Here is a 22,119-nt window from a genome sequence, read left to right on the forward strand (position 1 = left end):
CTTGGCATATAATAACGACACCATATGTTACCTCTGGGTGTCTTGATTGTTTTGTGCTGTTTTGTTGATGTCTCATTGACGTTTAAAATTAATCCTCTATCAAATGTTATAAAGATTGTTTTAGGAAAACTACTCACAGTATCTCAACAACATATACAATCTGGCGTATTTTAAATTATAAGCTTGGTACCTTGGACAAATATATACCAAACTGGGTCGATGGCACTCACTGGTGACGTTTCGTCACGGAGGGTATAACCAGCCCAGTAGTCAGCACTTCGGTGTTATAAATATCAATTATATGGTAATTTTTATAAAAGAGGGACAGAAGATACCAAAGGGACAGTCGAACTCATAGATTGAAAATAAACAACTAGACAAATAATAGTACAGAAGACACATCATAGAAAACTTAAGGCTAAGCAACACGAACCTCACGAAAAACTGGGGTGATCTCAGTTGCTCCGGAAGGGTGAATAATTTCCGGTCTACAAAATATGAATATTTCGAAATACTAAGGATTGTCTTATTTCAAACACAGATAACTTTAGCCGTATTTGGCACAACTTTTTGGAATTCTGGGTCCTCAATGCTCATCATCTTTGTACTTGTTTGGCTGTATAAATGTTTTGATCTGAGTGTCACTGATGACTTTTGAATGAAGACGAAACGCGCGTCTGGTGTATTAAATTACAAGCCTTGTACCGTTGACAACTAATTAGAATAACTAAATAATGTAGTGAAACATTTGTGTTTGTTTGTTATTTGATACTCTTTATTCATTTAATTTTGAAATTGCATATCACGTGTCATCTTGCTACAAAAATAAAACGTTTAACAAAACTTTGCATTGTCAATAGAAACAAAATTTAATATGCAATCAATGACAGACAATTAAAACAATTCCAACATATTTAAAGTTGTCCGTTAAATTGTTCACTTTTCAAGGTGAAAAATATCGCAGTAAAATACAAAATAAATACATTAATTCACAAAAAATGCCTTAACAAAACTAACACACTGTCAAACGGAATGATATTGGAATGAAAAAAAAAAAGATGAAATTATATGTCAAAATTTTCTGTCAACGAACCACAACTTGATGTGTTACAGTACCGCTTTTTTTTAAATTTACATTCATGTTTGTTTGACATTTTCTGAATGCAAGAATCCCTAGAAACATATCAAAATTTTAAAGTGAATCAAACAAAAAATACTTATAAAACCTATAAAGTATTGTTTACATAATAATATACAATGCTTCATGAACATCGCTTGCATTTACGCAATGTTTTATTATGGTGACGTTAGCAACCACAATTGGAACAGTAAATAACCAGTAAGGAACAGAAAAAAATCTATAACTAAACGCTGAACAACCGTAGTTCTCTAGCTGTTTTATTCGTTGTGTATAACGAATATAAAAAAACTTTGGCACTAAAACCATCAATCATACCTGAATGATTTTTTATACATTATGCATGTAAGTTGTGCAATACAAAAATGCACAAACAAAAAATTTCATGATAAAACTACACACGTATTCTAAACATACATTGTCAAATGAAAATTTGAGAAAAAATTTCTATCACAATTTTAGATTAAATAGAAATGAAAGCCCTTGGAAACTTTGTATTGTATAAAAGTTTTAAATAGGAAAAGAACATCTGTTATATTATGCTAAATAATAAGAATTAAATGCTTTAATTCAGAAGATAGACAACATACTTTTAGGACAAATCAAAATCAATATTACAGGTATGAGTCACACAAAAAATATGCACTTCCTTAGTGAGAGAACAAAAAACGTCAAAGGCTTTTATAATACCAATGTATTAATGCAATTGGAAGTTTATCTTTTGCTCTAAAAAAGAAGCACGTTTTTATCGTAAAAGCAAAATATTGTTGATCACTGACTACCCAGCTTTCGCCGAACGCCACATTTTGATCACGTGAGCAATCTGATTACAATGCAGAGCCTGTGTACAATCTTTGTCTACAAAGAGGTCCTTGTAAGGGTAGCATGAACACAGGATATGTATATCAATCAAATTGTCACGTGGCTTAAAGGGGGATAGATAGAATATTTGCATCCTAAATGGTACATGGTTAAACGAATTAGGAATTTAATATGATATTCGAGCATGTAAAAAATTTAATCTTAGATTTAGAGAAAAGAGAAAACAAGCTTCAAATTCAAATGTCGGTCATAAGTCAGAAACCTTGTAAATGGTTGCATGTACGTTTTATGTTTTATTTATGGTTTGTATTATATATATTCACGACTTTCTTTGCGTCAGAGCTATTGCTTGGAATATTGTTTTGGCACTTTTCTATTGTTGGTAACAATGTGTTGACCAGCAGCTACCTCTTTTTATTTTTTGGGGAGTTGTCTTATCAATGTATTTTCAAAATATTGTTTCCTATCTAATGACAACTAAAATGATCCTTTGAGGTAAATGTGTAATACCACTATTGATTTTCTCCTATTTGTCTTTGTTTAATTTGCACCTTTCAAAAAATTATGCAGAATTTATCTTTATTACAAATAAAGAAATACTTGGAGTTAGTAAAGTTTTATGCAGTCACGTACTTTAGACAAATTTTCACATAGTTACCATTTCATTGCATATAAGAAAAAAAAAACATCGCTAGAAGTTAATCATTCAAATGTTCACCTCTTTTGTTTTACCTGTGTACAAGCTTTAGTAACCATGTAACCTCAAGTTACCAACATATTCTATATAAACACCAAAAAAAAAAAAAAAAAAGAAAATGGTGCTTTGAAAAATCCAAGATATATGTTTATGACCCAGAATTTTTTTACTGCAATGAAATGTAGGATTATTACCTACAACTGTCAAATTATTTTTCGACCCTTTTTTGTTTGCGATCGGATGTGAAGTACTATGATTTGGTGGTGTTACACCTAAACAATTCAACACTGCAGGGTAAAATGTGCCCAACATATTTTTTTTTAAGTCGCTGTCAAAACACTATTGATGTTATCTTTATTAATATATTTATACGCTATTTCGGGACAAAATCACTTTTAACTTTGTTCCGGAATATACGTTTAAGCCTGAGAATGGCTCTGTAATACTTGATTTAAATAAATACAAGAATAGAGCATTACGAAAGAATTAACAAAAATCCAAATATATTCTATTTCAAAACGTAACACTTTGCACACTTTAATTAAATTATATATAGAGAGAAATAACAGTTATACACGAGTATTTATGAGGGTCTGAAGGGGGATTCTTTATTTCTGTATTCGTGAACTCTTTAAATCATTTTTTTTTCTATTTTGACCCTTATTTTCTTACTTTATATTTAAGCACAACATTCTTCTATTTTTATTATTTTTGCAATTTGTTCTCTTATCTTTATACCTTTGTCAATTTTCAGCACTTTTTACGCATTACTTACTATTCAGTGAATCCCATCCAGACCCTTATCCACCAATCAAGAACTTTATCAACATAAACTTTAACTATCATTTATACAAAACATCATGAAACTAATAAAATAACGAACTAAGGAACATTGTTATCAAAGGAAGGAATTCTGGGAAATTGTATCACAGTCATCAATGTCTATCGTTAAATGATCCGGTTTTGGCGGACTTGACGGAATTACATTCTTTGTATTATCTTTACTTTTGCTAGCCTTTGGAGGAGACTTCTGTTCTGATTTTTTGGCAGATTCCTGACTACTCACAGCAACCGTTACCAAGGGGGTCGTAGCAGTAGGAATATCTTCACTAGACGATATGACTGGTGAATCAACAGGAGGAATATCTAATTTAGGTTGCGGTGATTTAGGATCTTCCTTACTTAAACTATCACAGACACTTGATAATGAATTATCGTTCGTCGATTTTGACTTGGATTTACTATACATAGGAACATTTAAATATTGCTTAAGACTGCCATGACCTTCTGAGGATGGAGAATCTTCTCCAGTAGATTTAGTCTTTTCACGTGATCTACCTGTTCTAAATATTTTTGTATTTAAAAAGCTTGGTCTCCGACATGTTTCTAGACTAGACTCTTGTACTGAAGATAAAGCGTTTAGATTTGATCCTACACTTCCAAATCGATGTTTAAGTCCGAGTTTAGGGACCCTCAGTCCAAACAAGTTAGAACCAGACGGTGCTTTACGCATTCTGACTTTATTTTCAGAGTCACATACATCCTTTAAGCTTTCTCTTGACTTTGATTTTCGTTCCTCTGTAATTTTATGCAATTTTCCAGTAAAATCAAATTTGAATTTCTTTTTTCTTTTCGAGCTTTTTGAACTTTCTGAGCTATCATCTGAGTCTTTATCTTCGTCTTCACTTGCACTTGTTACTACTGGAGTTGACTCCATGACAAGTTCGTTAACAAGTTTTTGGTCTTCTTCGAGATCTGCCCGGCTACTTACAATACTTGGGTTTTGCCCTATTTTAGTCAGCCGTTCTGCAGCTACACTTTCCATTGTTCGTCTCATTACTGGATATCTATCCAGCACATCGTTGAAATGTTCTACAGACAAGGAATATAAATTCACGTATGTTTCTGCTCGAACACTTGCTACACGTTTTGCATTTGTTAATAGGCATATTTCTGGAAAATAGGTAAGGTTATGTATAAATCAGTAATGTAATGGAATATTTGCTCATCAGCGTGCATTTTAATTCTAATCGTTTATTTTCCTATGATAAAAGATATGTTAAATTTAAAACGGTCACATCATGATGAAGGTAAATCATGAAACTCAAACCTTGAATCATAATATCGTTCAAAGACACATGACATGTGGAAGATCAAAATTGTGATGTTGATGACTGAATTACAATATTCTCGTACTTCATTTTGCTTTAATAAATTTTAGTCGAGCGTCAACAATGAGTCTTTTCTAGTCGAAACGTGCGTCTGGCGTACACAATTTTCATCCTGGTATCTGTGATGAGTGTCTTACCTTTTATTGAAAATATGTGGTTTTGTGTTTATGTGTGTTTGCGGAACATCAAACATTTTAGTTAATTGCGTTTCAAATAGGATTAATAAATATCATCACATTCATACAATTTCAGTTTCAAGCTGTCCCGTATTAACATTTAAAGTAACCACCTTTATCATTGATGTTATTCTTTAAAAAAAACAACATTTTTGTCGGAAAGATTACTTATTAGACACAGTTAAAAATATAGATATACACAGAAAACACAGAAAATGATAAAATAATAACTTAATATAAGTGTGTGCCACTTAACACAAGCACACATCCGTAGCTATACCATTCCCTTAATTATTCATTGAATACAATTGCTTACCTCCGAAATATGATCCATCAGATAAAGAAGTTGCTACTTCCCCATCTTTTGTTATAATATCCACAATTCCTTCTTGTATAAAATACATTTTTGTTCCCATTGTCCCTTCTTTAATTATAAAATTCCCTGGTTGAAAGACCTCAAAATTCAGTTTACTTATTACTTCCGACACAAATTGCGGATCCGCATTTGTGAAAAATGGAACGGACTTCACTAAAGCTCTACAGTTATGATTGATGATATCCTGTCAGATAAAACAGAACTTTAAATATTTAGTGCAAGGAAAATGTAACGTTAAATAATGTAAATGTTTATTAAAATTTTTAAAAACAAAAACCTACGAAAAAAAAAGAATGAAAATGAGGAATATTCTAAAATATTGTACTGCGCTGATACAAACAATTAAAATTTGGCAATTGTTTTAATCTTAGAGAGTTTGATTGTGCCTGCATTGGTAACTGATTGCATCGAACTAACTGATGGTTCTCTATTCTTACAATAAACTAAGGATTCAGATCCCTCTTTCACTACCGTACGATAAGACGAAAAGCAAACATCAAAAGTTAAACAAATGTTATGTGATTATTGAGTCATGCCAAATATTAACTTAAAGGATGGCGTAATTGGAGAAACAATAGATAACTCCTCATTATAAAGATGACATAAAGTTGATGGCGAAAAACGAAAATTCTCTCAGTTTTATAATTACTTCATTATGTAAAAATTAGTAAACGTCAGAATTACGCGGAAGTATTATGACTTTTTTTTCATGTGTAGAGAAACTGGGGAAATATTCAGGAAAAATACAAATGTTCAGATCTATACATTTCAACATGAAGTACATCGTGCAAACCTTTTATTTACTGCTTCTTTAAATTCTGATATACTTGATCTCATATTTTGCGGCAATTCGCCTTTTCAGAATCTAGTTACGTCATTGGTTGAATTTCTATTGTTAATCACGTTTTAAACCAATCACAACGTTTTGGTGTACGCTTTTGGAAATATTACCCAGAATGCATTAGATTCTGAAACGGCGAATTGAGATCGTACCATTTTACTTTGTTCAGTAAAACATTTGAACCTCGTGACGTCACATTGGCATACAAAGTTTCAATCCTGGTATCTTTGATGGGTTTATTTATTCACTTCTTTGACGGCCGACAAAAAGCGGTAATGTAAATTTTTGCAGACGAAAATTAAAATCCAAAACATTACCTGTCGAAGACACGAATTAAGTTCAGTTAAGATGTACTCTTCATCGAACATTTTTCCTTGGAACCTATGTTCATAATATTCAGAAATTCTTTGTCTTAGACTATGTGGCAACTTTCTAAATATCATATATTCCTCTACTTGTTTAAACTGAAATATTAAAGAGTGAATAATTAGTTCTACGTTATGCACAATTGTATGACATTTAACATGAGCTTCAAATATCATATTCAAACATTGTCTAAAAACATGTTTTAAATGAAAGTAACACTTGATTACCGTAGCAATTTTTGGCAAAACAGTTTGAAATTGTCGGACCTCAATGCTCTTCAACTTTATTCGTTGTTTTAACTTTTTGATTCGAGCTGATGGAACGTCTGGTATACAAAATTAAGCTCTATATCTATGGTGTGTTTGTCTATAGATGTTAATTAATATTTTTTTCTAGTTATAATTGCTTCAAACGTAAACGTGTCTACAACTAGAACGATGTAACATTACAATGATGTCCATTTGACAGTCGTTTTTCCCCGCAGAATTGTGTTATAGAATTGAAAGACTCACAATTCCATTTATACAAGCATGAGCGGCAGCACATTTGATATAGCCCGTATATGGTACGTCAAATGTGCTTCAGTGTTCGCCCATACAAATATAAAATATTTTCGTTTTTATCACTTTAAACATCTCGCAAGATAAAATATTGCTTACTTTTGCATAATTTTAAACAAAAATTCATGTGTCTTTAAAAACTTTTTCTTTCTTTATATCATAGTTCATTTACATGTTCATGTTTGCCAATAATAATATTTTTGTGAGAAATCAAGACAAATTGTTTCAGGCTGTTTTAACGAAAGACAGTCATTTTTACTAACAAATGAAACTTATTATATCAAGAATATCTGTAGGTATTTGCTTTATTTATAATTACTTTATATATATATGAGGTATTGTAGAAGGCATTGAGATTTGTTGCTAAGTAATTAAAGTAAATTTTTTCATCGCTTATTGAACGTTTTGTAAAAGAACATATTACACCAAAGACAGATGATACAAATACTGAAATTATATACTACATTTTTGTTCCAAAATAAAAACCCAGTGCTGATTTTACTTCAAATAGTCGACTATGACGTAAATCCATCAATCAAACTGTTTCATATTACAATCATTCTTTATTAAGAACCATAGAAATCTCTACATGTAATTCTCTACGACGCTTTATTAAACGATAACTGATGATTTACACAGTGTAGTAATCGTTTTATTCATGTTTTTATATGGTCAATAAGATGGAAATCATTTCCGATATCCTACCAGACTTAGGTCAAAACGTTTTACGTGGGTGTATTAATTCCATTATCTAGTATAATTGCGAGTTTAAGTAATTTAGATATGGTCATCACTAATGAATTGGATGCGTTTCAGTTCAAAATTATACACACCGTTACGAGTAACGATACATGTAAAATATAAATGAATTATATAAACGCATAAAGGTGTTCAAAACAGTATCTAACAAAAGTAACATTAAAAATGATTATCTATACATATTTAGGATAATAGATGTCCTTCATCAGAATGGTTATGATTTAAAATGAATCATATCAATCTCTTCTGATTTAACAAAAATGCAGCCTATTCGAATAAAAATTTGCTTACCGTAGCTTTAGCCGGGTCAATATCGACTGCGTTCTATCAAGAATAATAAGGGAATCCTTTATAGAAATATTAATGCTGCAAATGCTTGATTTGTTATATTTTATACAAATCTTTTATTATTCGTTTTGAAAGATTCCAAGTATTACGTTTTGGATAAAGGGGAATAAAAAACATTAAACATGTTAAAGGCGTAATTAATATTACACTAGAGTGTTCCATACCTTCTCGTTATAAAGTCGTCTCGATGTATCAAAAGACTGTATAATAGTAGTGGTATGACCCAAAAATAGTGCATAGCAGGTGGCGCCACTTAGCATACTCAAAATAGTGAGCCAAGTGTCTGTTAAGTTTTGAGGTGGAAATCTTCCATATCCTATGCATAGCATGTGTGAAAGAGCTTTGAATAACGCCCACGTGTACTGTGTCCACCAAGGAGCATCCTGAAAAAATGAAAATAACCAATCCAAACTGGTGCATGATCTTTCGACGTCATAATGTTATAACATGCTACATTATGTCAAATGGTACTAATTTTGTTTTCCATATATATAACTCTTCTAAGTTCCATCAATAAGAAACTATGTTGCACGAAGTGTTGTTCTAACTACATGTTTGCTTATGCCAATTAGGCGTTAAAGGCAGTTTTCATTTTCTACGTTTGGAATACATCTGTGTTTTTGTATTTTAAAGAAAGACTAAATTGGAATATTATCAGTTGTTTTCTATTTATGTGCTTACCGGACACTCAATGAACATGCAACCCTGACGCAAATACAAAGTTATTAATATAAATTACAGATTAGGTAAATACGTTTCGTGTTCTTCTTGATAAACATGCATATATAATTGTTGCGACTTAGAATATCCGTTGAAAATGTATTTTTGTACTGAACATATGTCAAACACACATACACATTAAACGTTTGTTTATTCATTCCAATCTTTAAAATTACAAAAGAGAAAAAAGCAATAGTAATAAATAAAAGTCTTTAAATTGAATGAAAATATCGTATGTAACTGATAAAAACTAAACAAGAGCTTGCATTTTCTATTACGAGGTTGTTTTCGTTGTTACCAAGTGCATGTAATATTTTGCCAAATAGCTATAATAAATCTTAAAGTCAGAGATATGGCAGCTGTTTGTCATTCCTTTAGATGTTTGATATAGTCTGAAATTTGATTTTGTAAGAGCTTCTTCCGACTAAATCCTTTTTGAATTTATCTCGGAGTTTGGTATTTTTGTTAAAACTACTTTATTACTATTTTTTGGCAGTTTTTTCTTAAAACTGTTTTTTTTCAACCGGACTTCCTATACAAAAAAGAGACAAAAGTTACCAGAGGGACAATCAAACTCCTAAGTCGAATATAGACCGACAAAACCATGGATAAAAATGAAAAAGACAAAAGACTAAGCAACAAGAACCCCACCAAAGCTGAGGGTGATCTTATGTACTCCGAAAGTGTAAGCAGATACTACTCCACATGTGGCACCCGATGTATTGGTCATGCTAGTACACATCCGGTAATAAGAATGGTTTAGTAAAAGGGGACGGAATTGAATTTACGACATAGGAACATATTCGCTATCATCTGTGAAACGGATATTTCATAAGAGTTAAACAATTTTCATTGCGTCTGTATAACTTGCACAGGAAAGATTTCAACTTCACCATATAGATCCCTTTGTTTAAAAGCTTCCTTGTCAGCAGAACCCTCTATCTTGGAAATTATGATAGTAAAATAAAGCCTTAGAATATCTTATCAACTGACATATATAAACATTGTATGCAGGCGCTACTTGAATGTTGATACATATAAATGAAAAGGTCACAATGGGGAAGCTTAAATCATCTCTTTTGTCGTAAACATTTGTTTTCAACCAATTATATTCAATTATATGTGAGCCTTTTTGCTCACGCACTGTCATTTATCGAAATTTGCCTGTATTTCTTAAAATTGTAATGCTGATATTGTATATGCCTGAGTGACTGTCTCCAATTAAAATGGCATTGCTTTATTTTATAAATCACTTCATTTTACGAATAATAATGCGAAGGATTATTTGTTGTGATAAAATTTGCTTTTTCGAAAAACCATTATAAGTGAATAAAATATCCGACTACAGATCCACGACGATTTCAAAGTTTATATCACAAAGTTCCCTATGTTGTGGACAGAGATGTTCAACTTAAGCATTATCAATGACGTATACATTTCACAACTTGTTCGGTTGTTGGAATATGTGCATATGAAGCCGACTTTATTGAGCAAAGCTTTAGCCTTCCATTAAAAAAGAATGATATTAACAGGGTTAAAAATACAAAAATGCTTATCTGTAAATTTATATTGTTCACGAATCAAAATATTTGTATGAGGTATTTCTCTTCCTAAATTTTATTGTCATCAATATAACTGAAAAGTAAAATAATAAAACTACGGAACCCCGAGGACAATTGTAAACGGTAAGTCCCTAAGCAAACAATAAAATACAAAGCTTAACTACATAAAAACAAATGGATAACAAGTGTCATATTCCTGAAAATGGTGGATTTAACCTGGTTTTATAGCACTAAACCTCCGACTTGTATGACAGTCGCATATAATTCCATTACATTGACAACGATGTGCGACAAAAACAAACGGTATTAATAGGTAAAAATGTCAAAAACAAAACCCCAAAAACTGACTTATTTAAATAAGGGAAAATTCTTTCTTCGTTCAACAAAAAGGGTAACTTGCGTGATATAGTCGCTAATTCAGTCAACATATTTCTTTCTTTGGATGTCCAACGATTCCAAATGCTTCTGTCTCCTTAATAATATAGAAGGTTGTGTAGTATTTCAGTTCAGTAATAACCAGATCCTCATATGTTACAATGTCCTCTTTTGTGCACAACTAGCACTACTTTTTGTTTAATAAAATTCATAGAAAACAAGTTTGTTTTTGTACGGAGATTTCTGTAATATTTTTTCTGACACTTTCATGTCCTTCTAAATTTTCCGGTTTGTTCCGTATTGCTTTTCTGTATGTCTTGGAACTCTAGTCGGTTTCGATAAATATCGACATTACATTGGGCAATTAAGTTGTTTGAGAAAGTATGTAATGAAAAAAAAAAAAAAAACCATGAACACAAATATATTGGTAATGAACCTGATAATCAGAAAAATCTCTTTCCCCCCCACTGTAATCCACTTCTTTATATACAACGCGTTGTTTAAAAAAACTTAGACCAAGGTAACGGTAAAAAGAGAATAATGCACTAAAAGAAAACTTTCTATCATAGGAGGATTTGAGATGCAGCGTAAATATATCGTGTGTGTTGCTGTACGTCAGCTATGCTGCTGATAAGCCTAAATTTAGAGAATCCCATTTTCTGTTTTCAATCGTTCAATATCAATAAACAAACTAACAAGAAACAAGAACAATAATTATGAGGTACAAACCTTCAGCTCCTCAATGGACACCCAACAATCTTTGGGATAGTCCTGTAACATTGGAACTAAAAACTGTAGACATCCATTCCAATGTCCAAGTAAAAACATTAGGCAAACTAAATTGAAAATTCTCATAAATTTTCCAGCTAGTGCAAGAAACTGAAAAATATAACATTACAAAATCAGAAATATGAGAAATTTTCAACATTGAATAAGAAAATATATATAAAAAATAAAGGCGAGTAATTAGCTCGATAAATTCTATTGACATGTTTCTTATCATATATAAAAAAATGTTGAAGTGCATTAATGCATTTATAAATTCGATGTTTATTGTAGTAAGTGAGATTGCCAAAATAGTCGCTAGTCATGCAAATAATCACAAAGCTAAGTTAAAAGCAGAAATAAAGTGACACTGAGTTAACAATGTGTAACTGATGCAAAACAGCATACACACAAGCAAAAATAAGTAAAATGAAGCGTATATGATTTGATGATCCCAGGACAAATTGTTACAATTCACAATAAATTCCAAGATATTAAAACATAAGCTAAGTAATTTCCTACATAAATTATCACAGTTTTCGACAATTCCCATTATTGTTATTTTTCTAATATGCAATATAATGTAACTTTTCTACGTGTTTTTTTCTGAACTGATAATGTTTCATGCGTACTTTTTCTATTCTGTACACAGTACACTATATTACAAAGGTGACATGCATGATCTTAACTGATAACATATATGTTAATTTGAAAGTCTCAATATAATGTTACCATACATTTTGTTCATGTTGAAAATAGCTGATTCCTGATGTATCATTTCTTTAAACCACAAAACCTAACAACATATAAAGATTTACATTTATAGATAACTTAATTATTTTGAGACTTCTAACTATTAGAAAAGTGAATGTTTTCATACCAGTTGAACTCGCTGCATGTATAAAAATGAAAATTATAATAATTATGATAATGAATATGATACTATCCTTATTTGAACATAGGGTTAAGATATTGAATTTCCAAAGACTTTTGTTTGCCACTGAAGTTTAAAACATAAACTTCCTAATTCAAATTTAGCATTCAATTGGTTATAAATCGGTGTCATGTTAAACAATATATAATTGAAAAGATGAAATATTGATATAATACATTTGTTGTGCAGGTTTTAGACCATAGCATTGATGATATTAATAAAACTGATCTGAATTCAAGCAGTGTATTAACTGTAGCTTTGAAGCAGTCAGCAGCAATAACCAATCATACTGCAAGGCAAACAAAAGTCTACATTCACTTTTCTAAAATACTGTTTGAAATTTGTTTTCGAAACTTGTTCTGGCACAGCTTACGCCGCAGGCTAGTTCCTTCAGAGTGTCACCGGAAAATTCAATACTTCAATGGATAAGGAGTTTTCTCCGTTTTTTTTCAAAATTGGTGAGAGATCTTCTATGATGAATTAACTAAAGAAATGATTGATGCAAAATAATTAAATAAAGAAAATATTGCTTTATATAAAATCTACCGCTAAAACTTATAATCTAACATTCTAAAATATCGTGCATCTAGAAAGCATAGTGTCATGTGCTAAAATCACCTCAAAATAATTGTTCAATCACTTTTCAGATGACAACTCACCCCAGGTCGCCTGCGACGTCCGCATTTTGTCAAACAAGGGCAGGCCTCAAACTGATTGAAAAATAAATACCTACATTTTACAATGGGTAAATAACATTCTCAGTACGTGGTGCGGTATTGGAGTAATTTATAACTACCAAATATACTGAATGCAAACAGAGTTGATGTATACTTTATATTATTATACTTTTTTTAAATTTAAGAGGACACTAACTCCTGTTTATTGTAGTAGTTATCGGGAATGAAAACAATCTCACAATCAATTTTAAGAATTGTCACGTAAAAAAATAAATAATTAAACCGAATATTTTATCAATAGATTATTTGACTAAAATGAATTTGTCAGATACTTAAACACATACATAATATGCACAATGCATTTAATAACCAGCATGTTTGAAATGTTTTGTCTTCAATCCCAATGACTTGATATAATCCAATGTTCAGCTTTTTCTCATATTTATTTTGGAACTGTTAATTTTATGAAATGCCCTAACATTTTTAATGTTCAGCAATAAATTATTTAATTCTAAGATCTTTAAAAAATACCAGTTGTCGGAGCTATTTTTTTTAGGGAAATCCCTATAGCAATATTGATTCCAAGTGCTAACTCTTTGTTAAATATAACGATATAAAATCCTGAAAAATGTCTCTTGATAAAATCTGATTTAATTTAAAATGGCAAAACGGAAAACTCCTTATCAATTGGAAAAATCAAAAACTCAAACACATCAAACGAAAGGAAAACACCGAACATTTTATAATATACATGGTTTCAATACCTATGATTTTTGTTCCAATACTATTTGAATGTAATGGAAAATGTTGACTTATGGTTCACATTGCCAGACAGAAAATGTCAAAGAAGCTAAGAACGCCAGTAATATAAAAATTTCTTTCTGGAGTAAAATTTAGCTCCAGTGTTTAAAATGATGACTCGATGATCTATATTAGAATTATGGTTGCAAATCAATTCAAAGGAGCAAAAGCTAAGAAACCGTAAAAATGCTGTTTAATGCTATTTAGCAGCGAATGACTTTTTAATGTGCAAATGTGTTAATTTATGAAAATACCATTGAATGCTATTTATCAGCATGCAGCGTAAAAAAACCATCATACTGATATCAAGATTAAAGATTGAGACTTCAACAGTAATGAAAAATTGGCCAATAAATTTACAGTTCAAACACATTGATAAATAAAGGAATAGAAAGAGAGAAAAGAGAAATGAAAGGAACGAGAGTTTCAAACCAGCACTGAAATGTTCATGGTGTCATTGTTAAATAGATAAATGTACATATATAATATCAATTGTGTTAATATACATTTACATATATGCTGGCAAATTTCAGCATCATCATGATCATGCTTATCATAAGAAGTTTTAAAAGTCGTAACAGAATTTTTCAAATTCAAAATAATATCTGTCAGTTTGAATTCTAATTCAATGGATGATGCATATTAGGGATCTGTTTCTTTAAGCACTCAGTATTGAGTTGAAAATATGCATTTATGCTTTTTCTCTGAATGTGTATGTAATCTTAACACTAAATCCATCGGATGTTGGATGTGAACTGATTGATGATTTAGTCTTAGATGTATGATGTTTTATTAGTTATTAGTGGCCTTGAACTAGCTGTCAGTAACTGCTAATACTTGGATCTGTACTTAATGTATTTTTGTTGTTGTTGTGATGTACAAGTACCCGTCCACTTGTATTTGGAGTAATAGTTCTTTTAACCATCTGATGAGTTAAGTCTTTTTAACTGATTTTTATAGTTCGTTCTTATTCTGTACTGTAAAACCAGTGTCCCAGGTTAGGGGTAGGCTTGGAATCCCGCTAACATGTTTAACCCCACAACATTCTGTTTGTATGTTCCTGTCCCAAGTCAGGAGCCTGTAACTCAGTGGTTGTCGTTTTTTTATGTGTTACATATTTGTTTTTCGTTTATTTTTTGTACATAAACTATGCCGTTAGTTTTCTCGTTTGAATTGTTTTATATGTCATGTTGGGTCATTTTATAGCTGACTATGCGATATGGTCTTTGCTCATTGTTGAAGGCCGTACGATGATAAGTTATTAATTTCTGTGTCATTTTGTCTCTTGTGGAGAGTTGTCTCAATGGAAATCACACCAGATTTTCTTTTATATATTTTAGTTACATATTCATTTGAAGAATCTGGGTAATGAGTACAAACAGAAGATGTGATATGATTTCAAAAGAGACAACTCTCCACAAGAGACCAAATGACACATAAATTACCAGCTATAGGTCATTGTTCGGCCTTGAAATCAAAAATGTAAAACAAATCAAACGGGAAAACCTACGCTTTAATTAATGTACAAAAATATAAGAACGGAAACAATTATGCTACACAGTAACAAACGACGACATTGAATAACTGGCTCCTGACGTGGGACAGGCACGTTTATTTCAGAGTGAGGAATCAACTGGGCATATCAAGCTAGAAGACTTTTTATGCAGTTTTCGAACTGAATGGATACCCCCAAAAATTGGAAAGAAGTTATAAAAAAATATTCTATATATTATAAAATTTACGTGTATCTGCAATGAATATAGAGGTTACCGATTGATATTGTGTCAAGGATAAAATCATATATAAAAGGGGACATTTTACTGGATATAATAAACAGCTATAGTACATAAATATATCGAAAGTGATTTTACCTCTTCCCATTGCTGTACATATCTTACTAAACGTGATAACCTGAGCAATCTTAGTAAACTGAGCAGTTTGGCTAAACGTAACATTCGGAGGGCTCTCCCTGAAAAATAATGGTTGACATGTTAAATTATTCGATATCAATATAGAATTATTAGTTTCTTCACATATGTAAATCGTGTGTTAACCATAAAAGCAAAGCACGAATATCTATACTATATGAATATACAAAAGTGCTATGAACAAGATGAGAATAATCTTATATCAAAATCAATTCTGGAAATGATTTATATAAAATATAAGTAACAGACTGCGTCTTATATACCCCTAGCAATGCTAAATGTAAATTAACTGACATAAAATACAACGTTCTAAAAAGAAAAACATTTTTACAATGTGATGCGGTATACAATTTAACGGAAATATACACTTGAAGTTTTAAATTCATTCAACGTTGATCAAAACGGATGCCTTATTCTAAGCTGAGAAAATTTACGACTGAAAACTCACAAATCCTGTAGTTGTTGAATTCCTTTTTTAAGATTCCTTTAACTTTAACAATTGACCATATTATTCAAACGTTGAAGCTCAACCTACAAAGAAAACGGACACAACACGTGTATCCTACATGTTATTGTTATGCGGCATTCCATTATTTGGTGTCAGTACTATTTTTTACTTATGATTCATCAGGATAGATTTTCGTTCGCACGATGGATATTCCGAGGATTTAAAGATAAAAGAAACAAAATGACAATGATGAGCGATGGACATATGTATTAGCTCAGAATCAAGTATTACGATACATTTCCATTATCAGAAAAAAACTATGTTATTGTAATTTGTTTTCATTCCGAATCATTTAAATATTTGACTGGTGGATTTTATATGCTACATGCATCCTTGAACTGACCAGTTTATAGTGACCAATTTGACCATTGTCAAGCATACGTCTAGGAATATATGAATCTTATCGTTTATAAAATCTATCATAGTTGTGCCAAAAATATTAAGATACTATTCACTTTGCACAAAGTATACTGACGGCGAATTGATGCCCCAAAAACCAAAAAATGAATTTGATATTACGTCGCCTAAAGCAAATATGTTGACAGAAAGATAACGATTTAAAAAACGGAAAGACGACAATTATTTGCAAAGCTAGAAGCAAATACACGAACATTATACAGGTAACAACATTGACAAATAAAAGATAGATACATAAATAAATACACTATAAACATGCAGGTATAATGTAGACTATGTTTCCTGCAAGGCGACCATTCTCACACCAGCAATAAAACGCAAATAATAATGGGATATAAATAGTAGCAAGAAAGTTTAAATACAACTATTGTGGAACGGTCGTCTTCTGTTTAAATAAGAATTCAAATTATATTTCAGGAAATGCAAAGAAAAATATTTGTAGCGTCAATAAATTGGAAAAGTGTCTTTGTTGATATTACATATTTTCACAAATACATCAATAATTCTAATATGAAGAAAAAAATAGACCAGACATTTATTTTATAGAACAATTTAAGGGAATCGTTGATTAATAATCATGAACGCTAAATAATGGGAACGGTTAACTATTCGTAAATGACAAAAAAAAAAGCTTGTGAAGTAACGTGAGCAGAAAATTCAATATACATAAGACTTGAGGAACAACTACGTGTAAATACGAGAATGATCACCTTGCCAATAAGGAGTCACATCCAATCTGGTTTCAGTACCTGCATGGAACAGCTGGTTCGCCTCTGCATCCCATAACAGGAAAATATAATCCATTGGAATAGAACTTAATAAATCTAAGAAAAACCAACTTTTTATGTAATGTCTTGCGATAAGCTTTGGATCCAATATAATTTCATCTGCAAAGTCATTAACAATCACACCTGCAAATAGATAAAATATTATCATATTCATGCAACCTAGATTATTGGTTAACTTAGCTTGTAAAGATAACACATAGAGAGCAGTGGTGAGCGCATCGGACTTCAAACACAAAGGTTCCTGGTTCGATTCTCTTTCCGAGGAAAACATTTCATGGACTGAGCTTTTGATTCTCCCTTGACATCATTTGCAAGTATGGTCTTGAGAAACGATGATAGTCCGTTGTAAGGGGACGATACATGACTGACCCTTGTTAAGAGAGAGAGAGAGCAATATCTTTTGCACGTAAAATGCACCCTTGTACATTTCGAAAAAAGTGCAGGCTTATGCCGCTACAAGGCAGCACTCGCACCAGCTAAATAGAAAGGGGATAATATAATTTGTAATAGCTTGTTTCACAATCCACTATAAATAAATATGTTTAAACTAATATACATGTATTGTTATAAAATGATATGTATGAATTAAGGGTAAGATTCTGGTAAACAAAGTTTGCAATGACCCAATTTACCTTCTTTTATGTTTTCTGCTATATGGTAATTGGTTATCAAAGGTACCAGGCTTATAATTTGATACGTCAGACGCGCATTTTGTCTGCATAAGACTCATCAGTGACGCTCAGATAAAAAAAATGCTAAAAAAGCCAAAATCGTATAAAGTTGACAGCTTCCTTCTTTTTCCATGAATTATTAAGAACACTTATAATATCGAAATTTGAAAACATATGAATATGAAACAAAAATCACAAGGTACAGAAATGATACTCTTTACCTTAAACACATTTCGAGAATATATTTAATGTTTGTTGTGATAGACATCGAATGGTAGGGAGAGTAAAATTTGAAAAAAAAAGATAAATCCAAAACGAACACCAAGCTAGTGAGCACCTACAAAACACATGCCAAATCTTGTCATGTGAAAAAATTGCATTTTACTGCTTTGATACATGAACAAAGCAACGACGTCTCCTTTTTATTATATTAAAACCTAAACAAGATATGATGCGAAAATGGGCATTACATGACATTGTTTGCCTTAAGGTCTTGCATGCCTCAAATCAATTAATATATCGAAATAAGTAGCCGTTTACTAATATTGGTATAAAAAAGAAAAAAATCGTTGAAAAAGATTAGTTGGAGTTATAAATTCAAGCATTATATGAGTTCACAAAAGGGTAAAGAGTAAGTGTGTCGACAACAAGCACATCTTACTCGCCATACTTTCCAAAACTTAAAAAGGTTCACAATTTGAATAAACTAACCAAAGAGCTGCAGAATTTAAAAAAAAAGATTATTGAAATTTGAAGTAAATTTTCCACATTTTATTTTTGAAAAAATATTTCATGTTGATCTGTTATACCAGAAGTGGAATTATTAATTTGACATTTTTAAGATATCTTAGATAACATTCTACAAAACATAAGCACGTTGACCTTTGCGATTGAATACAATCAGATATGCTTTGACAATTAAGAATTTCGTTCAAACAAACGTATATGATATCATTTCCATTCAAAAACCATATCAGACAAGATAAAGTTTGACAAATTTCACTAGAACCTGTCTTAATTAGGCTTTTTGATGTCATATTTAACCTTGATTGTCTTCTTTAGATTTCGTATATTCGACGTCTTATTCTATTTATACCCCTATAACTGTATTTTTATTGCAACCTGGTCGATTAAACAATAATACTCAAGGTAAATGACATTACGTGCATATTGAATAAATGATATAACCGAGAGATTATACCCAGATAAACCGACTAAATGCATGTGTCACCGATCTTTACCAAAGCCATTAATAAAATTTTATGGCTTATTTAATATCTTTAAAAACAATCAATTTTGCTTGCAAATAAAAATCTCAAATACGAAGAAGTCCTCTTTAGCTTTCAATTTGAGTTCGACCAGGAGTTTTCTACACTCATCCAATGACTCCTATGGGAAATAATATCCTTGATAGTTTTGGATAAACAACCATAGAGATCAATCAAATGTAATAGTTTTTATTGCCAAGTTTGTGTACAATGGTAGTTTTGTAATGTACCAATATAGAGAATGTCATCTTTTAACTATGTTTTATTGCCAGACGATTCCTTTTTCACATCCAGACAATACAATCATGTTGATGAAACAACCGTGAAAACAGCGCATTTATCAAGTTTAATGTTAACTAATAAATCTTTTGTATTGTACAATTTCAGGATTGTCTAGTCGTTATCTGACAATGGGTGACATACAATTTAGTATAACTTTTCACGTTTTCGCTCGTATTTGTGCACGTTAATACTCCTACAATAAAGATATTAATATGTTCTGTTTCTAAATCATGATCCTTGAGCTCCTTCAGTAGGATGTACTACGACAAAGCTGTAATCTCTTATCTCCAATCATTTGACCCTCCCTTGACACGTCCTGAGCTATGACAGTTTTTATACGAGTTCACCAGAGGACAAATTTGAATGTACAAAAAGTATATTATTGTTCTTGTGTTATTGTCTTCATAACACAAGAATCGTCGAAACCAAAATAAGTTTCGTTAAGTATTATACTCCAGTGATTTTCTACTGATTGTGTACATTACAGGAACACGTTAATACTTAGTTCTAGTACAAAGCGATATTTTATAAGCCCCTGGGGAATACAAACATATTCGATTGACATAAGCAAAGATTACCATTCTCGTTATTCTGACAATATATATATTATCTAATATGACGTACAGATTTTAAGAAAAGTCAACGATAAAACCACTTAAGAATGCTACAACTTTAAATCAATAAATAATTCTGCAAATGTATTGTATTGAACTTTTAGTAAACATGGAAATCCAGTAAATTCGTAGAAGGCAATACCTGTTTACCAAAATAACATGGAATAGCGAGTATCCTATGAATTGTAGTGTATGAAAAGTAATAGATCTCGTTAAAAAAGGGACATGTTAGGAGTCAAGCAATAGAAAATTCGAGATTTAGGATACTACCGAAGCTAGGTAGTTTTCCCCTTTCCTCAATATTGACTATTAAAAACTACAATAGATGACAAACGTGATGGTTTCCACGTTCCCATTGTCAAATACCCATTTCCAGCAATAAACTACTGTCTGTACCATTATATGACATTAAAATTTCACAGTGAATACATAACAATCATTTATGTTCACGATATAGGGACTTCAATAACAGATGTGTGCTGCTTACACAAGAAAAACATATTCCAACAGAGTTATACGACGAAGAACAACGGAAACCCACACTACAGATGTTTTACGTCACCATCGCAAATTGATTGACCTGTTAAATGAGTTTCTGTCTTTACTCACTATTGAAATGTCATCACGGTGTTAGGTTAGGTATTTAGATACCACAATAGATGTCGGATCTGTAATCTATCCGATATAGTCAAATTCCTGATTGGGATATTTTGGCTAAATTTGGATTTGAATGGCGGCAGATGTATGAATAGCAAGGTACGCTTGACCTGTAGACGTACCCTGTAGCGGTTCCTTTCAAGTTCGAGTTGCTTTGCTTTGTATCGTTTTAATTGAATTATTAAAAGAATATATCGGTTAACTACTTTTGTCTTAATGTTTAACTATTGCAAAAAAGGGTAACGTCTAAGTTCCTCTCGTTTTAACCGGTTTTCACATTATAGAAACGGAAACGTTTGCCATACCTTAAATAAGGGATGCAACACAAATAGGTAGTCAAAAACTTTTAAAATTATTTAAAATGAAAAGACGACAATTTGCCATTTCGGCATAAAAGACGTAATTAAAAAAGAGGGACGAAAGATAACAAAGGGACAGTCAAACTTACAGATTAAAAATAAACCGACAACGCCATGGCTAAATATAAAAAAGACAAACAGACAACTATTAGTACAGAAGACAAAACATAGAAAACTTAAGACTAAGCAACACAAACCCCACCAAAAAGTAGGGGTTATCTCAGGTGCTCCGGAAGGGTAAGCAGATCAAGTTCCACATGTGGCACCCGTCGTGTTGCTTATGTTATTACAAATCCGGTAAAAAAGTATAATTCGGTAGGTCACAATCGTGAAAAGGGAAGAGTGTTGTAGTAACGACATAAGGAACATATCCGATATCATCTGTGAAAACGGTTTTGGAAACCAACTCGTGATGGCGTCTGTAAAATTTACGAAGGGATGATTTTACTTCATCATTTGGAACTCTTAGCTTAATAGCTTCCTTGTGAGCAGCAATCCTCTATCAAGGAAATCATGATAGGAAATAAAAGCCCGGGAAT

The 22,119-nt window shown here is 31.5% G+C and overlaps 1 protein-coding gene across 5 annotated transcripts in view; it reads right to left on the minus strand.

Moving 5' to 3' along the window:
* Window positions 1-759: 759 nt before the first annotated feature.
* LOC143072789 (uncharacterized) overlaps window positions 760-22,119 on the minus strand; it is a 115,003-nt gene continuing 93,643 nt past the window's right edge. For 2 of the 5 annotated variants that reach the window (XM_076247889.1, XM_076247885.1), the window contains exons 4-11: window positions 17,652-17,852; window positions 15,960-16,057; window positions 13,270-13,320; window positions 11,641-11,790; window positions 8,419-8,637; window positions 6,539-6,685; window positions 5,321-5,564; window positions 760-4,610 (exon numbers count right to left, since the gene is read on the minus strand). In XM_076247889.1, the coding sequence (XP_076104004.1) occupies window positions 3,556-4,610; window positions 5,321-5,564; window positions 6,539-6,685; window positions 8,419-8,637; window positions 11,641-11,790; window positions 13,270-13,320; window positions 15,960-16,057; window positions 17,652-17,852 (2,165 nt within the window). In that variant the 3' untranslated portion in view covers window positions 760-3,555. The remainder of the gene's footprint in view (window positions 4,611-5,320; window positions 5,565-6,538; window positions 6,686-8,418; window positions 8,638-11,640; window positions 11,791-13,269; window positions 13,321-15,959; window positions 16,058-17,651; window positions 17,853-22,119) is intronic. The other 3 variants (XM_076247886.1, XM_076247888.1, XM_076247887.1) reach the window with 3 other exon arrangements.

The sequence above is a fragment of the Mytilus galloprovincialis genome, chromosome 4, assembly GCF_965363235.1.
Source record: "Mytilus galloprovincialis chromosome 4, xbMytGall1.hap1.1, whole genome shotgun sequence".
Lineage (NCBI taxonomy): Eukaryota > Metazoa > Mollusca > Bivalvia > Mytilida > Mytilidae > Mytilus > Mytilus galloprovincialis.